At 47.4% G+C, this 24,425-nt stretch overlaps 1 protein-coding gene across 1 annotated transcript in view; it reads right to left on the bottom strand.

Annotated features, from left to right (window-relative positions):
- Positions 1–2: 2 nt before the first annotated feature.
- Positions 3–24,425, bottom strand: part of utp20 (UTP20 small subunit processome component) — a 24,785-nt gene continuing 362 nt past the window's right edge. The window contains 62 exon segments of the mRNA XM_083692276.1: positions 3–422; positions 662–807; positions 1,278–1,404; positions 1,500–1,850; positions 2,080–2,151; positions 2,315–2,514; positions 2,681–2,813; positions 3,158–3,289; positions 3,654–3,836; positions 4,286–4,355; positions 4,446–4,525; positions 4,715–4,825; positions 5,160–5,291; positions 5,458–5,628; positions 5,865–5,981; positions 6,306–6,453; positions 6,618–6,784; positions 6,950–7,117; positions 7,265–7,363; positions 7,599–7,755; positions 7,883–8,022; positions 8,168–8,550; positions 8,742–8,830; positions 9,030–9,169; positions 9,718–9,855; positions 10,002–10,142; positions 10,439–10,594; positions 10,831–10,983; positions 11,233–11,286; positions 11,907–12,050; positions 12,177–12,264; positions 12,573–12,717; positions 12,993–13,212; positions 13,214–13,232; positions 13,462–13,541; positions 13,678–13,821; positions 14,029–14,237; positions 14,478–14,644; positions 14,764–14,889; positions 15,769–15,854; positions 16,121–16,211; positions 16,641–16,820; positions 17,234–17,504; positions 17,662–17,741; positions 17,882–17,958; positions 18,255–18,422; positions 18,543–18,605; positions 18,805–18,955; positions 19,447–19,552; positions 19,832–19,920; positions 20,194–20,364; positions 20,907–21,088; positions 21,331–21,408; positions 21,825–21,959; positions 22,170–22,343; positions 22,560–22,715; positions 22,980–23,117; positions 23,338–23,419; positions 23,524–23,712; positions 23,887–24,019; positions 24,108–24,174; positions 24,293–24,373. Coding sequence (XP_083548402.1) covers positions 273–422; positions 662–807; positions 1,278–1,404; positions 1,500–1,850; positions 2,080–2,151; positions 2,315–2,514; positions 2,681–2,813; positions 3,158–3,289; positions 3,654–3,836; positions 4,286–4,355; positions 4,446–4,525; positions 4,715–4,825; positions 5,160–5,291; positions 5,458–5,628; positions 5,865–5,981; positions 6,306–6,453; positions 6,618–6,784; positions 6,950–7,117; positions 7,265–7,363; positions 7,599–7,755; positions 7,883–8,022; positions 8,168–8,550; positions 8,742–8,830; positions 9,030–9,169; positions 9,718–9,855; positions 10,002–10,142; positions 10,439–10,594; positions 10,831–10,983; positions 11,233–11,286; positions 11,907–12,050; positions 12,177–12,264; positions 12,573–12,717; positions 12,993–13,212; positions 13,214–13,232; positions 13,462–13,541; positions 13,678–13,821; positions 14,029–14,237; positions 14,478–14,644; positions 14,764–14,889; positions 15,769–15,854; positions 16,121–16,211; positions 16,641–16,820; positions 17,234–17,504; positions 17,662–17,741; positions 17,882–17,958; positions 18,255–18,422; positions 18,543–18,605; positions 18,805–18,955; positions 19,447–19,552; positions 19,832–19,920; positions 20,194–20,364; positions 20,907–21,088; positions 21,331–21,408; positions 21,825–21,959; positions 22,170–22,343; positions 22,560–22,715; positions 22,980–23,117; positions 23,338–23,419; positions 23,524–23,712; positions 23,887–24,019; positions 24,108–24,174; positions 24,293–24,373 — 8,598 coding nt within the window. The 3' untranslated portion in view covers positions 3–272.

Genomic DNA, 24,425 nt, shown 5'->3' with positions numbered 1-24,425 from the left:
AGTAGAGTATTTAGTTAATTTTAATTAAAAAACAGAGTTGTACATGTAACTGCACAATATGTAAAGCCCCCCTAGACAATATAACAATTCTCAAAACCGTGAGACTGAATGCACAGAGTGATGTCATCAGCAAAAGACAGGTGGCTTGCTGCACCACAGATAAGTTATTTTCAACCGATGCCATCACTGTGCTGCGGACTGGAGTCACAACTATCTGGTCCTGTAAGTGATAGTTCATAATTGCCTGGTACCTCTTTGAGGAGATGAGATGATCATTTCACCATAGCTAGGTCCTTCAGACTCCTTTGCCTCTTGGCTTTGTAGCCCGGCCGCAGAAACTCGATCTTCCTTTTCTTGGCCTCGATCTTGTTCTTGTGTTTCTTGAGCTTCTTCTTGGCAGCAATGTCAGGATTAGCCACCGCCTAGCAGAGGAAAAATAAATAAATAAGTATAGTAATAATGAACATTACTGAGCAACAAACAGTGAGCATCACCTATGTGAGCCTGTTCAATGAAGAACTTTGAACTTATCCAAATAAATATACGTGTGTTGTTCTATTAAAAAATTGTTTGCTGATTCGAAATCAGCAAGACCGAAAAAAAAGAAGTTTGTGTTCTGGTCCCCTGAATTTAGCTTGTTGACTACGACCCCATATCATACCTGCATGGCCTTGTTTCTCTTGCGGGAGGCCCTCCTCTTTGAAGCCTCCCTCTGGACAGCTGAGAAGGCCAAGGAGAAGACCTGCAGTCCCACCTGCTTCTTCAGCAGCTCGATCAGCTCCTGGGACAGGTTCTTCAATGTTGGGTCTGGGGACATCCAAAACACAGTGATCAGTCAGAGAACAAGCAAATAACAACCACCAAACCACAGAGAGTGTAGTCAGGACAGATAATACCAGAGATAGCCATGGCCGAGTTCAAATAAATTTTCCTCATTTCTAGCCTGGTTTCAAGTGAAAATAACAGAGCCACAGCAAATGTATAAGGACAGTGAGCAAGCACTGGCTGAGTGATGAGGTTGTATATGCTTAACATCATAATAGTAATAAACGCCATTTAGCTGACGCTTTTATCCAAAGCGACGTACATTGCAGTGAGTGCATACCTTTTTCAGTGTATATGGTCCCTGCGGGAATCAAACCGCCAACCTAAGCGTTTTTAGCACCATGCTCTACCAACTGAGCCACAGAGGACCACAAATAAAGGTTGTATGAGGTTATGAGGACAGAGGTGAGAAAGGAGAAGAAGAGGGGGTAGAAAGACAGCGTTCTGGTTACCTTGGTCTGCGTAGGTGCTGTCCAGCTCTCTGTAGAGAGGAGCGATGATGGTGGTGAGGTAGGGGCCCAGGCGGTCTTTGCCCAGGTCCACAGCGATGGCACCCAGGAACTTAAACACACACGTTCTCTATGGGTGGAAAGGAAATAAATCATTTTAAACACACATTTACTTGTGTGTGTGTGTTTGTATTTGTCTGTGTGTGTGTGTGTGTGTGTGTGTACCTTGAGGGGTATTTTGGGTGTGTCTGCCGCCTCTCTCTTGGCCAAAAGAGACAGCTTCTTCATCATCCACAGTAACGAAGGAGGACGGTCATCCTTCTCGTCATCCTTATCGTCGTGCTCCTCATCCTCTTCCTTCTTTTCTTCTTCTTCCTCCTCCTCCTCCTCCGCCTCTTGTTTCTCATCACCATTCTCCTTATTCTCCTCCTCCTCTTTGTCATCCTCTTTATCCCCCTCTCCATTCTCCTTCTCTCCCTCCTTCTCCATCTCCATCTTTTCCTGGGCGAGTGTGATGTCAGACTCGGGTGAGATAAGGTAGATCACCTTGGCGACAAACAGCAGGTTCTTTATCACCTGAGGATGGGAGACAGGACAGATGTCAGTCAAATCACTGCTGATCCAGAAATCCTGTCTGATTTTATTGTGATTTTACTGTTTTTGTGTGGCCTGTTATTACCCCTACATAAACCGTCTTAATAGGCAACACAACACAAATGGGCTAGTGTTGACCAAGTCTCTCTCAAAAAAGAGATAAATAACCTAAAGGGTTAAATAAAAAATAATTTAAAAAATTTACAAATACCTGTTCCCCTGTGGAGGTGTCCAGGAACTTGGACTGCAGCTGGTGACAGAAAGACAGGACCAGCTCTCTCATCTGAGGGGGGTGGAGAAAGGGGGAGAAAATCTGTTAATACCTACAGTAACATCAATCCGTAAATCTGTGTTAAAATTAAAGATCTTTCTTTTGTATGAAGATTCAACTATGCCAATATCACTCAGTTTAGAGTCAGATGTTTCAGAGTGCTGGTCTGGCCTACCTTCTTGTCCAGGTTGGTGGTGAGGAAGGTGGTAGCCACAGGCTCTGGGGTGGTGGTTGAGGCATTGGTCCCAGTCCCCTCCCCTCTCCAGCGAGCCACCAGCTCATCTGGCTTGTGGCCGGCAAACAGCTGACCAAACAGCTGGGAGGCCGTGAGCCACACCCAGCAGTGGGGGTAGCGCAGATGGGCCTCGATGTGACCTGGGGAGGACGCATGGTGCCATTAAAACCAGTCCAGAACAACAGAGAGCATTCATACATTTATCGTTTGTTCGTTCATTCATTCATTCATTCATTCATTCATTCATTCATTCAGATAGCGAAGGGCCAACTTTTTATAGATGTCCAACCTAAGGCAGACTCTTACCCCACATGTTGGTGAGTGTCTCCTGTGGTTTTCTGAGCTCCAGGAGACTGCAGTCCTTGGTGAGTTTGGTGATGAGGGTGAGGTAGCTGAAGAGCAGTCTGTCTGCAGCCTTCTCGTCCTGCTCCTCATCAATCTGGGAGAGACAGACAGAAACAGAGACATGTGAACCATGTGCCTTGCCTTGACAGATATCATATTTCCCAGCTCCAAATCAAACCCAAGAACTTTGTACATACAGGAAATTGACTTGGTGAGGTTGGTGCAAAGGACATAAAACAACAATATATAAGCAAAATATTAACAAAATAGCAAAAAACTATAAAAAAGAACAATAAATTATTATGTAGGCTGAGCGAGGCTTGACGCTTGAGGTTTCACGATCTGACGCTTGAATGTTTTAATATTGTTTACATCCATTAATGTATACATCCACTAAAACAATAGTGAACGATATGCATGTCTATGGTTTACACTCACATCTTCGTAGCCGTCGGGGTGAATCTCCCTCTCCAGGAGGGGCAGCAAGGCTTCCAGACGGCGATCGAACTGAACCCCCTCCACCTCCACGAACAACCCACACACCTGGGCCCCCAGACGCCGCAGAGACACCTGGAGGAGAGGAGCACAGGTTAGAGGTCACATAATAAGGTTCAAAAGGTCACTGTCACTACATTCTACACCAAGGAGAGACACACAAGAACCACAGATATACAAACATTAGCAAACTGTCCTGACACTGAGCAGGTGTGCATGCTTTCCACGTGTAGGGATGTGTGTGTGTGTGTGTGTGGTGTGTGTGTGTTTGCCAAATGTTTACCAGCATATATTAATTTTTCTTATGATGACTGATGGATCGATGATTCACTTACTTAGTCAAATGTATTTGTTGTAAGTCGCTTTGGATAAAGGCGTCTGCTAAATGCCATAACAGTAATGTAAATGTAGGTGTGTGCTTGTGCGTGTGTGTTTGTACCTTGTCTCCAGTCAGCCAGGTGTTGACCAGGTCAAACAGGGTGTTCTGGTTTTTCTGGTCCAGCTGGCCAAGCAGGGATTTGATGGCCATGGCGGCCATTCTTTTACAGCGTGCTGAGTCATCGTTCACCATCGCCAGAGCCAGAGGCACGAAGAACATCCCACAGTGCTGCAGCAGCAGGTTCTGGAACACAATCCAGCATTAGACACTATGGTAGTTGACCCTAAACACTGAACTAGGGTCAGTTTTGCATGTATCCCCTAAAGGTTAAAGTTAGATTGTGGAGCGGGTAAGCAGGTCCTAGATCTGTAGCAAGTGTAAGATCTACCTAGTGATACTTATTAATTCTGGTCCTGGAGAGCCACAGTGGGTCCAGGTTTTTGTCCCAGCTTAGTGCCATCACACCTGATTGAACTTCTCAACTGATCTTCAAGACCATGATTAGCTGAGTCAGGAATCTGAATCACTGCTGAGCTGGAGCAAAAACCTGCAGCATTGCGGATCTCCAGGACCAGAACCCATTGGGGCTCTCCAGGACCAGTAGTGAGTACCACTGACCTAGAACCCATTGGGACTACAGCAGTGACAAAGCCACCGGGAGCCTAACAGTGGTAATTATGAGATATAAATACCTGAGGGAAGGTCTGGAAGATAAAGGCCAACATCTCTAGAACCGACTCTCTGCCTGTGTCATACTCGTAACTGAGAGAGGGAGGGAGAGAGCGCTATTAGATCTGTACTTCCAGTATCACACAACTTACAACAACCCTGCAGACTCACTCTCACACTCACCTGAGCTGGGCCACCACGAAATCCAAGTGTGACCTCAGTTTTTTGCCCAGAGGATAGTCCAGGAGGTACTTCTGGTAAATCTATAAGTGGAAAATAAAGTGGGAGACACAGAAAGAAGTCAGTGTTAGTCGAATATCAAGCAACACCTCTTTTAAAAAAAAAAATAATAATAATAATAATAATAATCTTTCATAATCTTAAAACAAAACAACAACAACAACAAAACCAGTAAAGACACAAATAATCCATTAAATATCAGTGAAACCCACGTGTCGGCACTGGACCCGGATCATGCCGTTCTGCCCGGTAACCGACAGCTTGGCCACCTTCTTCATCAGCTCCTCCATCTCCGGCACCACCAGCTTCCTGGACAGGATCGCCTGGAGGGGAGAGAACAATCAATCATAGAGTCATAGCCCTAGAGAAGGCACCAGCTATCTTACCCACTCACTGCATCTGTGACAGAAGATGAAGAGAGGACTCCCCGGCGCTCCCCAAACAACCACAGGTCATTAAAGGGGAGTGCGCCCACTCGTGTTTACAACTCTATGCAATAGTTATACCTAAAAACTCACTGTGCATATTTTTTCACCATATAAGGGTATACATGCTAATACTTATACTTATAGATACATGCTCATAAAATGGACAAAGGAGAGCAGTGAGTGTAAACATCACTCCGTATATCATGTGGAATGAGAGGGGGTTAGTTACCTTCAGCAGACCAAAGGCTGTGGCCTGACGGGATTGGTCATAGATGTCCTCCTCGGCGTATCCCAGAAGCACTTGCAGCTGTGTCTCAGAGATCTTGTGTGTCTTCATGCTCCTGACTAAGATGGTGATGGACTGACGAGGAGAAGAGAGCAGAACACAGTCAAATATACGATACAGAGATTCACATTTTAGATATGATTGGAACCATGAACTGGAAATCCACTCAAAGGCATACAGACTGTAGCATGTGAAAAAAAAAAGTTAAATAAGTGTGTGTCTGTGCGTGTGTGTGTCTTACCTTGAAGCAGTTCTGGACCAGGTGGAAGTTCTCTCCGCGGGCAGCGCCAGCCTTAGAGTAGTCCTTGAGCAGGACAAACAGCTGTTTGGTCAGCTGACCTGCATTGTTCTCGATTGCTGGCAGAGGGAACTTCAACAACCACGTGAACGCCAGGAGAGACTCTGTTATCACCTGAGAGGTGACAGAGAGAGAGAGAGAGAGAGAGAGAGGGAGAGGGAGAGAGAGAGATTTAGTTGTAATATTTTTTCCTTGTATTGTATTGTATTTGTATTATGAAATGTGCAATACAACAAATAAAGTATGAATGATTGACTGATTGTGGGTGTCAAACACGCACACTCATCAACACACACACACACACACACACACACACACATACACACACACTTCTAGGAGACATGACTAACCTTGACGTGCATGGAGTTGAGACAGTCCAGGAGCAGGGAGACGAAGGGGTCCAGCATCTCCAGGGCCGAGGCCTCTGAGGAGTTGACCTTGTGCTTCTTCAGACTCAGGTGGAGCAGCTGAACAGAACGAGGATGACATGTTAAATACGCAAGGGGAAAAAATGACAGTAACGCCTAGTGTATCATGTAACGCATCACAAGCTATACGTATCCCGTTCCCACCCTATTAAATACATTGAATACACTCTCAACTCTGTCTACACACCATCTATAAACAGGGGAGTCACAGCGGGTCCCAGGTTCTCACACCTTGATTGAAATAATCAACTGATCATCAATATCTTGGTTAGCTGAGGTGTGTCATCATGTGTGTCACTGCTAAGCTGGAGCAAAAGCCTGCAACACTGATTTAGATCAGTGCTATATGGTGGTGGGACATACCCTGAGTCCAGTGTCCACTAGGATGTGCATGTTGGTGCGGCTACTGACGGGGGCCTTCAGTCCCCCTCTCTTCGGAGTGGGGGGCAGCAGCAGGCAGCTGGCGGGGGGCAGGCGGGGGTCCAGGGGACCCTTAGCAGAGGCCTTCTCTCTACACACACACACACACACACACACAAAACAAACAGAAGAAATACAGAGAGAGAGAGAGAGAGAGAGAGTGTGTGAGTGTGTGTGTGTGTGTGTGTGTATGAGCGTGTGTGTGTGTGAATGAGCTTGTCTGTATGTCAGCAGTATTGGGTTGTCTGTCTATACCTGTTCCTCTTGGTGACGAGGGGCAGACTCTCGCTGACCAGGCCGTGGCTGAGCAGCAGGATGGACTGATGGGACATGCCCTGGTTCACCAGGAGACCTGCCACTATCCTCTTCAACACTGCATGGGACCGCCGTGTCGTCTTCAGAGTGGCTGTGCTCTCTAGGATCTACAGGGGGAAGAGAGAGAGAGAGAGAGAGAGAGAGAGAGAGAGAGAGAGAGAGACACACACACACACACACAGTTAGCAGGGATACCAAACAGCAACAGTTGGTAAACATCAACATAATTATAGTAAAGTGCATAATCGTAAAGGTATTAAAACCTCCCGAACCTCTTTCATGGGCATTATGAGTTGTAACACTCTGTCCTTGCTGCAGTACTGGCCCAGAAGCTCGTAGGAGTCCATACTCTTGCTGTGGCGGGCCTCCATCAGCTTGGAGACAATCCCCTTCACCTCCTTCTCCTCCGCCACGGGCCCAAACAGCTCCATGTTGAAGATCTGAACAAACAGTGGATTATATGTCAGATGTCTGTGGTTGGTTGGGGTGGGGACCAGGTAGCTGTTAGACACACAGCTATAGAGAACATACACACACACGCGCACACACACACACACACACACACACAGACACGCGCACACACACACCTCTATTAGCAGGCCCATGCTTGGGTCCAGGTCTCCACTCTTCAGCGTGGAGTTGAGAGCAGTTATCAGCGAGTGCACAGTGAAGGTCAGCACGTGGACCTGGAGGAGGGAGGGAGGGAGGAAGGGGGAGAGAGAACGAGAGATGAGTGGAGATTCACACCAAACACACAGTAATACAACAGACATATAAAGTACAGAGAATATTCATGTCATCAATGTCGTCCTTTTAGATCCATCATTTGGCTACAAGGAAAGACACATTTTCTAAGTATTGGAACAAGTCCATATCCACACACAGACAGACAGACAGAGACACACACACAGACACACACACCTGGTAGCCTTTGGTCAACACGTGGTGCATCTCCTTCAGTAGGAAGTGGAGGTATTTGAAGCCCAGCGTCTCGATGATCTTGATCAGAGTGTTACGAGCCACGTCACGGATCTCCTGGAACCGGTTCCTCAGCAGAACACACAACTTCGTCAGGATCCTGCAGGCAAACACACACTCAACCATGAGCAAAACATACCCACAGTACTGTAAGCACTACCTCACAGATGTCTTGGCAAGAAGAACGTCTGTAGGAGAAACACACACATACGCGCACACACACATACCCAGGCAGGTTGGCGTCCATGACGTTTGGGGGTAGAGTCTGCATGAGTTTGACCATGGCGAAGGCGATGGGGACTCTGACCACCTCCTCCTCCTTCACATCCTTAGACTTCACAGCCTTGTGCTCGTCATCTCGCTTCACCTAACCACACACACACACACACACACACACACACAAATGTCATCAATCTGTATCACAACACTATCACAGTGCAATGAGGCACAGGGAGGTAAACTGAGTGTGAGAGTGTGTGAGTGTGTGTGTGTGTGTGTGTGTGTGTGTGTACCTTGGCATTGAGGCACTTCTGTAGTCGGGGCAGGACACTGTCATTAACAGTGCGGTGTATGGCTACGATAAGAACCTCCAGTTCTTCTTGGCTCTGGGGTAACCCACTGGGAACTGCAGGGGCTGCCGAGGGGGCCTTCTTTTTCACTGGAACAGCACGGGGCTCCGCCACAGCTGACTCTGCGGCATCGGTTTCCATAGCAACCTCTGCGCCGTTTTCCACAACGTCCGTTTCCATAGTTACAGCCTCGGCCGTTTCTGCAGAGTTCGTTTTTGTGTCCTTGTCGGTTTCCATGGCTTCCTCTGCGTCGCTCTCGTCTGATTCGACGGCTGCCGCCTCCTCCTCTTCCTCCTCAGCCTCTTCATCAACAATGGCATTCGAAGCTGAACAAACAGAGAGGGAATGATATAAGACACTTGGGCCCAGTCCCATTTCAACCCCTGGCCCCTTCCCTTAGTCCCTCGGTAGGGGCAACAGGAAGCGACTGGTAGGCTGAAATGGAATGTAGCCTTTGTATTTAGTTCAATTAGGAGTCCTCAGAGTTGGAGCAGGGTTGGGGTTAGGATCAACTCACCCTCCTTGGCCCTGGCCTTGGCAGCCTCCATGTCTTTGCCCAGAGTCTCACGGTCAAAGTGGAACGCGTCCAGAACCGTCACCAACAGACTAGAGAGAGACGAGAGTCAGTCAGACCATGGTATCAAAGGGAAGATACACAACAATGTCTTTCTCCCTCTCCCGACAGCATGCACACACACACACACACACACACACTGATAGGAATGAATCAACTCTCTCCCTTTCAACAACACTGAGCAGCGTGCCACAGTACACGTGCGCACACACACACACACACACACCCTACCTGACAGCCAGTTTCTGCTCAGCCTGTGACGTCTGTAGGATGTGGACGAAGTGTTTGAGGTAGTAGAGGTACTTGGACCAGGTCAGCTTCCTGCACACTGCTCCGATCACCTCCACAGACGCTGTCGTCATGCCCTCATGCTGCAGGGAGAGTACATAGGTTATACATGTAACGGTAGACACTTGGGTCTTCCATGTGGGAGGCCCGGGTTCAAACCCCGGCCTTCACACACACACAAACAAACAACTTTATGTAGCCAAACAGGGGCAGGTGTTTAGATCTTACAATTAGATTAGATTCAACTTTATTGTCATTGTGCAGAGTACAAGTACAGGGACAACGAAATGCAGTTAGCGTCTAACCAGAAGTGCAAAAAAGCAGAAAAGTGCAGTGTGAACAGTATATACAGGTAGTGCAGTATATAACGATCTACATCAATATAATAGCATTCTTATACTATGCACAGTGCAACTGCAATAAAGAAGAATTTGAAGTAACATGACATTATTAGATAGGAGTGAGCTGATGACATCATTTATAGAGGGCAACCACTTTATTTTAGCAAATCACCTATCCAATCATAATAGATCAGTTTCAAAATAATCAGTTTCAAAATGATCAGTTTCAAAATGTTTTAAGTCATTCGGACAAAAACAAACACGGAATGAGGAAATCACGTTTCGCTAACCTTGAGCATCTTTTCGTCGAAGAGCGCCGTCATGGCGTAGGGCATGATGTAGCTCTGGAGCGAGCGCGACGTCATGGTCACCGTGCCCTCCGTCAGCTGCTTGGCGAACCTCCTGAGGGCGCGACCCTTGCGGTGGATCTGAGAGGATAAAAAACCATACAGGATATGGGTGACGCTGTCTCACTATCCATGCAGATGGAAATATGGAAATTGTGTATTTCACAATATAATACGACTACAACCATTTAAGATCATTGTGAGCATTTCCATCTATGGTGTCCTACCTGGATGTGCTTCATGTGTTCAAAGAAGTCTGACTCGGGGTCGTTGTAGTCAGTGAGCTGAACCAGGTCTTTGAACTCTCGTTTGGTAGGGAATGTCTTCACCAGACAGGCCAGCACCGTGGTGAAGTCATGCTGTACACTCTGAGGAAGGAGAGAGAGACTGTGAGTGTGAGTGCGTGTGTGTGTGTGTGTGTGTGTGTGTGTGTGTGTGCGTGTGCGTACGTGTACGTGTGCTAGGCAAAATACATATTTCAAAAACTTGAAGTATGCTTGATTCAGCTTGCCTTGCTTCTGCTGTGCCTGACAAGCTCAATCAAGGACATCTCAAGACTTTTCAAATATTTGAAACCATTTAAAATGCATATTTAGCCCAGTTCTGGTGTGCGTGTGGGTGTGTGTGCGTACGTCTGTGTGTGTGTGTGTGTGTGTGTGTGTACCTCTGTCTTGCTCCTGAGGCCCTTACTGACAGCGTCCAGTAAGGTGTGCTGTACGATCTCTTTATACTCCTCCTCACCGCGGCCCACTGCTGCCAGCTTTGTAATGACAGCTGACAAACACAAGGTGGCGTTGTCTGCCAAGGACATGTCTCCAATCTACACACAGGAGGGAGAAGAAGATGAATGGATAAATGAATGTTACTTGTCATTATTTGATGTCTACAACAAAAGACAAAACAACAACAGGTGGAACCGCTGGTGGAACGAGCTATCTTCCGCCGTAGATCTCTTCAGGCAAAATATATATATATATACATATATATATGGACTTTCCATATCAGTGACTACAACTACTGTTGAGCGTGTGTCTGTCTGTGTGTTAGTGTGTTCACCTCAAAGGAGTGGAAACAGTTGTGCATGATGATGTTGATGAACTTCATGTCCAAAGTCTCCATCTCGTTGATCCGCCTGGCAGCCTCCTGGAAGGCTGTCAGACGCTTATCAAAATAGACCTCATCCAGGTGGCGACTGTCAAACGCATTCAGCTGCAGGAGAGAGAGAGAGAGAGAGAACCACAGTTATGGTGAGGATAGGAATAACATGTGTGGTACTGCATCTGTGTGAATTCTGTGTGTGTGTGTGTGTGTGTGTGCGTATGTATGTGTGTGTGATGTCTGTGTGGTAAATTGCAGCAAAGCAACAGTGACAAGGAACGACTCCCATCCTCCTCATGTGGATGAAAGTGTATGGTACTGATGTGTGTACTGGTTGTCAAAAAGGGTAGCCAAGCCTACCTGAGCAACCAAATCTGTGATGTACTTCAGTTCAGGGTCAAGGTCTGCTAGAGTCTGAGGAGGAAGAGAACAGTTAAACACCGTCTTTGAGAACATTCAGGAATGATATCAGTCTAACTCAGTACAATACAATAACATTAATTTTCCTCTGAGGGAACTTCTTTTAGGCTACACACAGGTGTCAGCACAAATCCACAAACTTGATCGCCATTACAGAGGCAAGAAAACAAAAGCATTGGATTACATGTTGATAATGTGACATGTGGTCATCAAGAATTTCTCAGGTCGTTAGTTATTGTGTCCGCCCACCAGCCTAGCTGCACTGGGAGCTTCCTGCCAGTAGAACTGAAGGTTGCCAGTGCAGCAGGGAGGCTGGAGGGGCAGGTAGACTGATCTCACACACCAATGACTCAAGCACCTCCAACTGTACAGCCAGAAAGCTGCCGAGGGTCTCCAGGCTGGAGCTGCAGCACTCAGAGAGAGACTACAGCACCGGCACAGGAGCGCCCCCCAGAGGTGGATCTAAGGAGCATGTTGGTTTAACTACTTTGTTCAAATATCACATTTTGTTTCCATCTGAACAAGGATTCATTTTAAATGTTGATAATGTGACAGGGTAAGGGGGTCAATAATTCATCGGGTCCTTAGACATAGGTACTGGTACAGTATCAGACCTGGAAGACTGAGGTGAGAGCCTGTCTGGGCAGCTTGTTGTGGATGATGGAGCACAGTTTACTGAGAGGCTTCAGGAAGGAGGAGGGCTCAGAACACTGTCTCAGAAGGTTCTGGACTGTCGCCAGGATGTCAATCTCTGTCTCCTAAAACACAAGACAAAATTCAACAAATGACATGACATAACTTAACATAGCACAACCACAACACAACACAAATTAACTGAGTATGACGTAGCATAGCACAACCATAGCATAATATGAACAACGTACCTGTGGGTTGTGGGCCTTCTGGAGGTATGGCAGCAGCACGCTGATGAGGACATTACTCTGCTCCTTGTTGCTAACAAACCGACTGATCCTGGAAGAGAAATATAATATTGTAGTGAACGGCGGGGTTGAGTACCTCGACCTAAGCAGGGATCAAACTCACAACCTTCTGCTTGCCAACCAGCCACTCTAGCTACTGCATTAAGAGAGTTATCTCCTGTGGCAGAGATGCTACAAGCCGTATACACATACTTAATAGTGTTAGTAACTGTGCTGGGCACCAAGAAGGCTAATCTCACGTTGTCATATGCAGTACGTGTCTGATGAAGATCCATGAAATGAACTTCTCATCCGCATAACTGAAACAACAAGAGGGGAGACGAATATCTCCCAACTCACTTTGAGAGGATGTTGAGCTCCTTGGCGACCTGGGTTCTGTACTTCCTCTTCTTGAGTCTGTCGGAGTTGCGTACGATCCCGCTGAGGTACCGGAGCAGGGTGGAGATGTGGGGGAGGAGCAGGCTGGCGCCCTGCGTCAGAATGTCTGAACCAGACAAAGAATCAGCACTATTAGTGACTTTTGTATGTGTATGTGCTTTTTTGCATTTTCATATGATATGATACCCATTTTCTTCCAAGGCTAGCTACAGTGCTCTGTAGATAGTGTTGCGTTTATTAAAGACACAGGCTGCGTCTCAATAGTGTAAAGCGGTTTCCTTCACTGGTCAGATTATGAAGGGAAGGAGACGAGGAGAGGAAGCCTCTTTAGACTATTGAGATGCAGCCAGTGTGTGACTGATCCAGTTGAAATCTTCTGACCTGCGGTGATGTAGGTGCCCTCTGCTGGCTGGGGGAACACACAGTCGTTGACACTCAGCGCCGTCTCGTTCTCCGTGGGCACGAGGTCCGGTGTGGAGACCAGCGACTCTGCGATGTCCATCACCATGGTGATGGTTGCGACAGACACGTTCTTGGCGGAGAGCAGAGAGAAGACGTTGAGGAGGACATCACACTCTGGGTGGCCAGGCCTCTGTTTGTTTGGCCAGTAGGGGGAAATACCTGAGAGAGAGGACACAGAGGACAGGGGGGGAATTACAGACGGATGGATGGATGGACGGATGGATGGTGGATGGACGTTCAGATGGGTGGATGGATGGATGGATGGGTGGATGGATAGATGGGGTGGAAGAATGGATGAATGGGTGCATGGATGGATAGATGGGATTAATGGGATGGAGGGATGGATGGATGATCCTAGCAAGAAGTATTGTGCTGGGATGAAACTCACCTGGCATTCTTGCACCACACGTGGAGTAGTTTGAGTAGGGGGGTGGGGGAGTATGTGCTCTCTGAGGGCAGACGACACACCTGGGGAGGGACAGTAGATACATGAAGATGATGAAATTATCTTGATCAGAAAGAAAGGTAATGTCATCCTACTCCGCAAAAGACAGACAGACAGACAGACAGACAGACAGACAGACAGACAGACAGACAGACAGACCTGAGGCCAGATCACAGCCTGGAACACCGCGTCCAGCTCGTCGGGGGTAAAGTTGTATGAGTCGAAACCATCAAAAAAGTCCTGAATCCTCTGGACCCCGAGGCGCCGCAGGTTCTTCAGAGGACTGATACAGCCAGCCTTCAACTGCACACAGGCAAACAAAAAACAAAAAACTTTACAACATACTTATAATGTTTATTGATCAAGTTTAGGCTAGAAGTCAGCACAAAAGCCTTCAACTGGACAGACAGACAGACCAGACAGAGAGAGAGAGAGAGAGAGAGAGAGAGAAATAGAGACAGAGAGAGAGACTGGACCACACCCAAACACCTTTAGACCAGAGCCGCGTACCTGATCTCTCTGGTCCAGGATGGTGGAGACGGACGCGGTGACACACAGCAGGATCTGGAGCACCTTTGGCAGGTAGGTGTGGATGAGGTGGCCCAGCTTGGTGATGACCGTGTTGACTATGTTCAACAGGCTGTGCTGCCGACCCAGAGGGAGGACCGCACACACGTCTGTGTCGGCTACCGCCCGCTCCACTGCAGCCAGACACGCACCTGAGAGAGAGACCCAAATAAGGTTGTATGGATGAACTAATTTGGCCCTGTTTACAGTATATGGCCACCAGGCCCACACAAATTTAAAACTTTAGACCCACATTTTCTAGTAGTATCTCCATTGACATTAAGGTTTTATTTACACGTTTCAGTTGGGTGGAATCCTAACTCAAGATCTCAAGTTACAGGAGTAGTTATGTATGCATCACTGTATAAATGACGTTGTTAGGGGCACCCTACCTTCCCCATGGTGGCAGACAGGCTCCAGCAACAGGTCGATGAACATGCCCAGCTCCTCAGACTGGCACCCTGCCAGGAAGCGCAGCACGATGGAGGAGCGGGCAGCAGCCACGGACTTGCCCTGGAACTTACTGCCAGCCTTGCTGCGCATCCGCCCAAACAAGACCCTGCAGAGGGAGAGGTTAGTCAGAGAGGTTGTTGCATAGGAGTCATATAGGTGATGCACACCCCACAAAACATACTTGCAAACACACACACACACCTGTATACAACCACACACACACACCTCATAAGCAGTGGGATGAGCTGGGCCCTGTGTGAGGCGTCCACCACAGATTTCTCCTCTGAGATGTTGAAGTAGACAATCTCATCTTTGAAGTACTTGTCATCCAGCAACTTCTCCAGATTCTCCCTGTACACAATACACACATTGTTATAATACCATATCAATATATCAAACACCATGAGAAATGTTTATCAAATACCTGAGGATATATTAAATATCACACATCTGCATTCTGAGACCCCAACCGGATAATGCTTCAAAAGGTCACATATACAGTACACTTAAATCACTAACGGAACATAGCAATGTAATCCCGCCATTGACAAGGTTTTCAGGGTGATTCTCTGTAAACTAGGTCACCGTCGTTTCAATGCCTTATTTTATGGAACTCTACACCAGCGCAACGCATTATTCCACAGATATGCTGAGAGATGAGTAATGGATAGTTTAATAACAGAGGTTCATGAAGAATGTCCCTCAGATCTCCAGCTCAGGATGGATGTGAACATTCCTGTTTCCCCAATGGAACCTGAGAAGGTCACTGATGGCTTGGATCATAATCAGAGATGCTGCTCACAAAGACTACCATTGAGAGAGAGAAAGAGAGAGAGAGAGAGAGAGAGCAACAGCGAGAGAGAGAGGAAAAGAGAAAGAGAGAGAGAAAGAGAGAGAGAGAGCAACAGCGAGAGAGAGAGGAAAAGAAGAGAGAGAGAGAGAGAGAGAGAGAGAGAGAGAGCTGGGTATGGAGCTGGGTCACCTCTCCCAAGTCTGATTACCGTATCACTGTCTCACCTCTGGACCTCTCAGAGCTATTACTACATCACTGACTCCTGCCCAGTCAGCTCTACAGGAATGATAAACGCTTGTTTTGTTCCGGACTGGCTGCTCCTTCTGTCTGGGAGGCAGAGAGAGAGAGAGAGAGGGAGAGAGAGAGAGAGAGAGAGAGAGAGAGAGAGAGAGAGGGAGGGAGAGAGGAGAGAGAGAGAGAGAGAGAGAGAGACTTACTTGTAGGGCAGGATGTTGGGGTCCTTGTAGGTCAGGACACACTCTAGAACTGCTCTCTGGATCTGTTGGTCCTGGTGGCACAGAAGCTGCACACAGAAACACCATCAGACACTCATAATGGTGCAATGACAAGCAGGGCATCTTAATGGCGACCACAGATGGAAAATTGTAGTGGGGGTGACAGTTGACCAGGGGAGGCTGGTGGAGGCAGAAATCATAGGATGCGTGTTTGATACCATTCTTCATTCCATTCCACGCATAACAATGAGCCCGTCCTCCAATTTCTACCTCTACCAGCCTCTGCTGCACTTGATAGGTGATCACGATTGACAGGTGAGGTAAGTCAGTGTACCTGGGTATACAGCTCACTCAGGCTAGGCTCCAGGTACAGGGAGCGAGGGTTGGTGAATTTGGCAAACACCTTCAGGTGAGCAATGAGTTGCCTGTGGAAAGAGACATTGATTTCATCATGACTTTCCTTTTGAGTATTTCCTAAGAGAAAACTTATCAAGAGAACCAGGAACCAAAAAAAAGTGTTTTGGACATTTTTGTTACCAGATTATGTAACTCCCAATGAAAGCGCTAGTGTGTGGATATGAAAAATAAGTGACTCTACTCTACCGGGCGATTGTAGGCACATGGGTTTTATTACACTGCCACAGACAGAGCAGGCGATAAGCTTAATGCACCACAACACTGTCAGCACAGTAATCTCACCCCAGACAACTGATACATCTGGGACAATTTTCAGACTGTGCCTCGTCATCCATCTCCATTACCATCATTATGTTTCAACATTTGAGATAATATCAGTGAAAAGCACTGCAGCGTCAAAACCAACTGCCATGAGAGATGACGCCCCCGTCTCTTACTTGGCTGCAGCTCTCTTTGGTGGCATCTTCCTCTGCCGTTTCCCCCCCTCTTCCTCCTCCTCCTCTTCCTCTCCCATCTCTTCCTCCCCGGCCGTCCCAGAATCCCCTGGGGCAACAGCGTTCCTCTTCCTCAGGTCCTGAGTGGGCGCCACCAGCAGGTCAGACGGGTAGAACTCATTCCTGCCAATCAGACGAGAGGGGAGAGCCATGGGCTCAGTTAGAGAGTGTGCCGAGCAGAAGCATCTAAATGGTATTAGACCAATGTTTCCCAACGGTGGGTTAGGAGGACCGACTGGTGGGTCGCAGTGGATCACGGTAAGATACGTTATTATTAGTAACTATATTCAAGGGAAGTATGGGGAGTGCAATATAGTGTAGCATTGGACTGAACTGTAGTATAGTGTAGTTATTGGCTGTAGTTTGTAGTGTAGGGTGTAGTGTGTAGGCTGTAGTATAGGATTAACTTGATGATTCTCAGCAGCAGAGGGCTGAGACCATGGCTCTAACATGTAGAGTAGTGTGTAGTTGAGATGAAAGGCTGTAGGGTGTAGGCCACATGATGTAGTGTGTATAGGCTGTAGTACAGGACTAACTTGATGAATCTCAGCAGCAGAGGGCTGAGTTCTCGGCTACGTGGTTCCACGCGGTCAGGGATCTGGGCCATGGCCTTCCACAGCAGCCCGCGGAAGTTGGTAAAGTCAGTCCTCTCACTGGGATTAGAGGTCAACTTCAGACGCTGGAGGAACAAGACCCCTACGTCCCCGCTCTCGATGACGTCACAGCCCGGTTCCGCTTGCCGCTCTGACCCACCCTCATCTTCGTCATCATCATCATCGGCGTCATCATCCGCGCGCAGCTCCTTTTCTGAGACACACAGAGACAACATATGTTGCCACTTTTGCAGATAATCACGTAATGTAAAACCTGACCACACACACACACGCCAATGAGATAAATGACAAGCAACTCTTACCAATGTTTTCACAAAAATGACAGACACAATACAAGCTACCAAACTCACCAGCCAGACCTGCCACCATCTCCAAAAGCTCGTGGTAGACCTTCCAGAAGTCCTTGTTGTCCATTCCTCTGGCATGAGTCCTGTCGAGAGAGAAGGGGTACAAGAGAGGACAAGAAAGAGAGTGAACACAGGTGAACGGCGGTGCCCAAAAAGTGCTTATAAAGTATGATAGTCGTGTTTGTTTTGTTGTTGTAGTTGCGGTGTGATCTCTCATACTCACACAAGGAGTTCAATAACGGGGTCCCACAGGGTTTTGAAGTTGATGAACAACATTGCGATTAGGTAGCGCAGAGGCACCTGTACATTGAGGAAGCAAAATAGCAAAATATTAATCAACTCGTTGTCAGAATTTAACAGTAAAACTCAGGGGAGGTTAGTCTAAGTCTAAGGTTTAAGTCTCAGGCCCCCCTAACTCTTTAAAAATGCATCCTTCCTTCCTCAAGAAAATCACTGATCTAACGTGATTGGACTGGTCAAAGCAAGCCTTTCATTACATTGCTTCCAGCAATCAAGTCATGTCAGATCAGTGATCCTTCTACAAGGAAGGACGGATGCATTTAAAGAGTATTAGAACAGGGTCTAGGTCTCAGTACCTGCTGGAAGGAGCCTTGCGGCCCCTGAGGTAGGCAGCGCTGCACCAGGTCGTGTCGGAGCTTTCTGAGGTGCAGAAGCTTCTCTCTGTAGTCCTGCACCGACGCTGGGACCAACTCAGCCTGGAGACACACTGCAAACACAGGCTGGACCTCCACACTCTCCTCACCCTGGAGGCAGAGAGAAGCTCATCATACACACCCTCACAGAATGAGTTAGTTCAGTCTTTTCAATACTATGTAGCTACTAAAAAAATAAATAAATAAACATTATTTGATTGACAGCCGTACCTCTGACTGCTTGGGAAGCTCCGCCTCAAAGTGGGTGAGGATCCTTAGAGTGAGCAGGCGGATCTGAGGGAGGAGCCAATTAAAGAATTGAGCACCATCGGGAAATGATCACACCAAGAAAAAAACGTGTAGCCTGGGTCTCAGGCTGTTTCTGTTTTAGCATAGGTGCTAACTACTTTGTTTGAAGCAGAAACAGACTAGCTACCATGCTACAGAGATGATGGTAACGGTTTGAATCCCTTTCTTTGAAAATATAACACACCTTGGAGAGGTTGGAGGAGAGATTGCAGTGCAGCATTTGGTACAGTTCCAGCAATGCACTGTGGGATAGGTGTTCTGGCACGCCGCTGAGTGACAGCCGGGTGTAGTAGAGGTCTCCTAGCAACAGGGCTGACAGGTCTGTAGGGAACTTCCTGACACACACACACACACACACACACACACACACACAATCAGGATCAGAGTTCAGCAGAATCGTTCAAAACATTCTATTCATAAAGAATGACCTCAGAACACACCAGTCATGGAGTCAAATGACACTAGACCAGTGACCTTCAGTCCTGGTCCTGGAGAGCCGCAGTGCCGCAGGCTTTTGCTCCAGTTCAGCAGTGATTCAGATTCCTGATTCAGCTAATCATGGTCTTGAAGATCAGTTGAGAAGTTCAATCGGCTGTCAGAGCACTAAGCTGGGACAAAAACCTGTGCCCTCTCCAAGACCAGGGTTGAGTATCACAGGACTACACACTGGCCCATATTCACAAAGCGTCACAGGGTAAGAGTGTAGGTCTAGGATCAGTTGCCTTTTGAATAAGATTATATGGACAGATGGGAATTTGATCCTGGATCAGCACTCCTATGCTTTGTGAATACGTGCCACTGTGAGTGATGTTCCTCCAGTACTTACTGGATGATGGCTTTGACCTTCTCCACTGGGACCAGGGTGAGCAGCTCAGCAGAGCCATCCAGGCCCAGGAGGGAGCTGAGGGCCTGGCGGGCCACGAACAGTCCACCTGGGGGGGGCAGAACTTTTTATTGAACCTTCATTTTATCCAGGTTAGTCTCATTGAGATAAAATATATATATTTCAAAAGAAACCTGTACCGAGGCAGAAGCACATACATATATATATATATATATATATATATATATACACACACATGGCCTTTGGTCTTTATATGAGGTGGTGAACATAAACACACACTTCAGGATCAACGGCACCAGAAACACTGTCTTTCTATTTCAGAGAGGACTTTGTAAACAAGAACGTTTCTCCAAATGACAGTCCTCACCTTTGCTCAGTGCTCCAGTCGCCACATCACACAGCAGGCGATTGAGGAGGGCCGTCAGACTGGGGATAACACTGGCAGGTGCCAGCGGTCTGAAACACAGCAACACAACACTCACAATGATATCCTGAGTCTGAAAAAGGTTATCTGGAGGAGCAACATGGTTGTGGCTGTTGAGGATTCAATATGCCAGTGTTACAATGTCATCACATAGAATATGATATAAACAAAACCTGTTTGACTGTGTTTGTGTGTGTGTGTGTGTGTGTGTGTGTGTGTGTGTGTGTGTGTGTGTGTGTGTGTGTGTGTGTAGGGTGCCGTTTGTGAGTGTGTATGTGTGTGCGTACAAGCTGGGGACAGTTTACCTGAGGTGGGGCAGGAGCACCAAGGCCGCCCAGGGCTGAGAGAGGTCAGTGATTTCCTGGTCCTGGGGCAAGGTGATCAAAGAGAGGATCAACTCTGGCACTGGAACTACTGGCACTGCCACCTTCTCTGTGCCACCGCTGGGCTGGGCTGGCTCCGTACTGCTGGAGCTCCTACAGGAGAAGGAATCAAAACATGAACAAAATGAACAACACCACCACAGATTTATACTAAAGGAACGGACATCACAGCTTGTTTGATGGAGCTGAAGCAGATTGTACATGTGCAGAGTAGACAAAGGATCATGTGAAAGGGAGTAGAATTCACCATTCAGTAACTGACAATGACCTTGTGTGTGGAGATAATGTTACTACATTATAACTCTGGGAGCCTTTTAGACTACGTACAGGAAATCACAGTCAGTGATTATAGCGTACCAACTCGGGGGAGATTTCAGACCAGCATCAAATTGGCAGCCTGAGGTAGGTCAAAACCTAAAACTTGACCCTAACCTTAACCAAACCCTTAAAAAATTGGTTAACAAAAATTGGTAACAAAAATGTTAACCAATTTGAAAATTCAACATCGGTTTGCTGGTCAGTCAGGTCCCCTTTGTTTTTTCCTGTAACCAACTCTGATCAACCATGAAATGAGCTGTGACCGGCAGGTGTGTAGACTGTGTACATGGTACTTGGTGTGCTGTGTCGAGGCTCACCCAAGGGTGTTCTGTCCAGTGAAGACCAGGGGGTACTTCTCAAAGGCCATGGAGCCGTCGGTGGGGGGCTGGGCCTTGGCCAGGATCAGGCTAACCAGCACCTCCAGAGCTGCGTTGCGGGACAGGGAGTCACCACTGCCAAACAGCTGCTCAACGTACTGCAACAGACTGGGCAGGAAGAGCTGGAGATGGAGAGGGGGGAGAGAAATAAAGTAAGGGAGAGAAAGAAGGGGGGGGAGAGAGAGAGAGGCAGAGGGTGGGGGAGAGTGATAGAGTGAGAAGGATAGAACGAGAAAGAGGCAGAAGGAGGAAGAGGCAGAGAGTGAGGGACAGAAACAGGGAGAGAGAGAGAGGAGTGAATCAATGTTCTATGAACAGAGCTCCTTCTTTCTGCTATGATGAAATGACCTGATGTATTACTGACCTGTTCAAACTGTTTCATGGTGAACATCTCCTTGGTGAACTCCAGGATCAGGTCCTGCTCCATCTTACTGCTGAACACCTACATGGACCAGCAGAGATACAGTGAGCCTTAAAGAGGTTGCACAGGGCTCTCTCAAAATCAGTTACTTCCCAAACACTAATATAATAATACATGCCATTTAGCAGATGCTTTTATCCAAAGTGACTAGAGAGTATTTTGTATATAGGGCCCCCCTCTCCAACCCAAGTGGTGCTAGTGCCATGCTCTAGCCAACTGAGCCACACAGGACCACACTGAGCCACACAGGACCACAGAGAGCCACACAGGACCACAGAGAGCCACACAGGACCACAGAGAGCCACACAGGACCACAGAGAGCCACACAGGACCACAGAGAGCCACACAGGACCACAGAGAGCCACACAGGACCACAGAGAGCTACACAGGACCACACTGAGCCACATACATACATACACGCACACACACACACACACCTTTTTGATGGTCTCCAGGATGAGGGGGGCCGGTAGGAACACATTCTCCCCCAGCAGCAGAGAGGAGATGATCTGCAGCACCAGACGAGTGCAGGGCCCTGAGAGAGCCGGAGACTGGACCAACTGAAGCACCATCTACAGGGGGAGAGAGGAGACATGGGTCATGATGAATGTGTTATCTACAATTTAATAAACTGTGACTTTCTTGAGTATCGTATTCCCAAGTCCCAATACGACATATCACTTTACTTTTAAATATATTCTGATTAAATAAATTGAGAAGCATATACACTGGGTCGAGTTAACAAAAGCATGGGTGCATGCATCACATGACCAAATGCTCACCTGACACACTGCCTGTGGCTTGGTGACCTTTGCTCCTTCTCTGTGTCCCACCAGGGTGTGGAGGATGAACAGCAGCCTCTCCAGGTGCTCAGAGGCTTGGCTGTGGTCCACCTCCTCCTCCTCCTCCATCTTCTCTCCTTGCTCCAGCCTCTTCAGGACCTCACTCACACACGCCTACACAGGGACAACCAGAGAGGAGGGATCTAGATCAGTTTATATGTAAACAACCCATCAATCAAAACAAAGGGACAGTTCACTGAAAAACACGGCAGGCAGTCCAATCAAGGTTTCACGACAACAGGTCAATAATTGCTAAACACGGCATGTCTACTCATGGGGGGTTCATATGCATTTACACTGAGCCAATCAAAAGCAGAGAGGCCCACTGACCTGTAGAGACTCCCAGAGAACCAGGAAGTGTTCCTTCTCGACGTGATTGGCTGCGGACTGGGCCATGTGATCCAGGGCGTCTTTGACAGCGTCCCAGGGCAGAGAGACTTCCTGGTTAGCTGTTGGACCCAGCTTCCTCAGAGCTACAGGAAAGGCCTAGGAGGGAAGGAGAGAGCCAGCGAGAGGGAGTGTGAAAGGTGGAAGATACAGCGAAGGAGTGTAAATGAAGGAATTAGAGAAAAGATGATGTCAATCATTATAAAACAAGACACCCCATCATGTGTTTTACTTTTTTGTTTGAATACATATTCATATTTATTTTAATATATATATATACATGTTGTGCTACATGGTTGTGCTAGCCGTTTTCTCTGCGTTCAGAGTCTACTCCATATATCCACTATTTTATGATAATCTCACCGTGCCGGCACAGGAGTGAAACATGTTGCGAACTCCTTTGCACATCTCAAACAGCAGCTGTCCTGCCCCCTCGGCCTTCCCAGGATGCTCCTCCAGGTCAGAGAACATGTGGTTGAGCAAGTCGTCCAGATCTGGTACCTGGGAGACAGGGAGACAAAAACCTGTCAGAGCTATTCAACTGCTTCTCATAGCTTAGGGCCAATTCCATTTCAATTCGGGAGATGGACTGATGGAATTGAAATAGAATTGTCCCCCCCCACCCCCCAACCCTGGATGGTGCATTTCGTCATCGTTGGATAGTGATTAGTGCAAAATCATATTTGATCTACTACTGAAAACGTAACGTATAAAACCCTACCTTTCTCATCAAGAAAGAAAAACTCTCAGCCGCAAAGTTCCGTATGTGCTCCTTCTTGTGTGCCAACAGCGTGCTGTACAGACTGTGAGAGAAGAAAAAAACATGACATTTTGATATTCATCATCTCAAGAACATCATCTCAAGAACGAACAGGTATTTCACAAGCCAGTTCAGGCATATGCTTACCTGTACATCTTGGTCATGTCCTTGACCATGAGCCTCCACAGGTATTTGAAGAGGTATGAGAGGCAGGTGAACGCCCACTCCAGCACCTCCGTGTCCTGGGTCTCCAGTACAGAGGTGATCAGGACAAAGAAGTCAGGGAAGTGGGGGTAGAAATCTGTCTGCAAGTCTCGGGCTAACTGCACCACCAGGCTGGGGGGGGAAGACAGACAGATTAAAAATAATGCTGTGTTCGGCATCATTCACTCCCATTGGTAAAGGTGTACGCACGTATGCACGCCTACACACACACACACACACACAGTAAGCAAGAGTCCACAGCAATACATAATGAGCCCATCCACGCATGGAGTCTCAATCACTCACTCCAGTAGGGGCTGGGCGGCCAGACTCTTCTTCACGCTCAGATGGGTCTTCAGGCTCTCCACTATGGAGCTCTGATGGAAGACCAGCAGGTTGAAGGACTGACTCTTGTTGCATACCTCTTTCAGGAAAGTGGCTGTTGAACAAAAGGATATAGTTTTAAAAAGCACTGACGGACACCGGTCAAAGTATACTGATAAATATTTAGGGGGAGTTATACTCACTAAAATGCTCTGTCAAATTTAGATCTCTCCATTTTGTCAGTCCCTCAGAAAAGTAGGTTTCTACCTCCTGTCGGAAAGAAGTTAATGAAAATTGAGTGCGATAACCAAAGGTGAGCAATAACAACCTGTATGTTGATACGAATGTGTGATAGGAGTGTGAAACAATAGGTCAAAACGTTACATACCTCATCATACGCCCCAGTTCTGTCAATGCGATGGATGACATCGATGTTGACATTGGCTAGTCTTTCAGCAAACGTGCGATACTGCAAGGAAAACAACCAAATATAATTTTACTTTGCTTGGTCTGTATGGGAG

The sequence above is a fragment of the Argentina silus genome (assembly GCF_951799395.1).
Source record: "Argentina silus genome assembly, chromosome: 20".
Lineage (NCBI taxonomy): Eukaryota > Metazoa > Chordata > Actinopteri > Argentiniformes > Argentinidae > Argentina > Argentina silus.
Note: the sequence above shows the minus strand (reverse complement) of the source record. Positions and strands in the feature narration are given on the sequence as shown.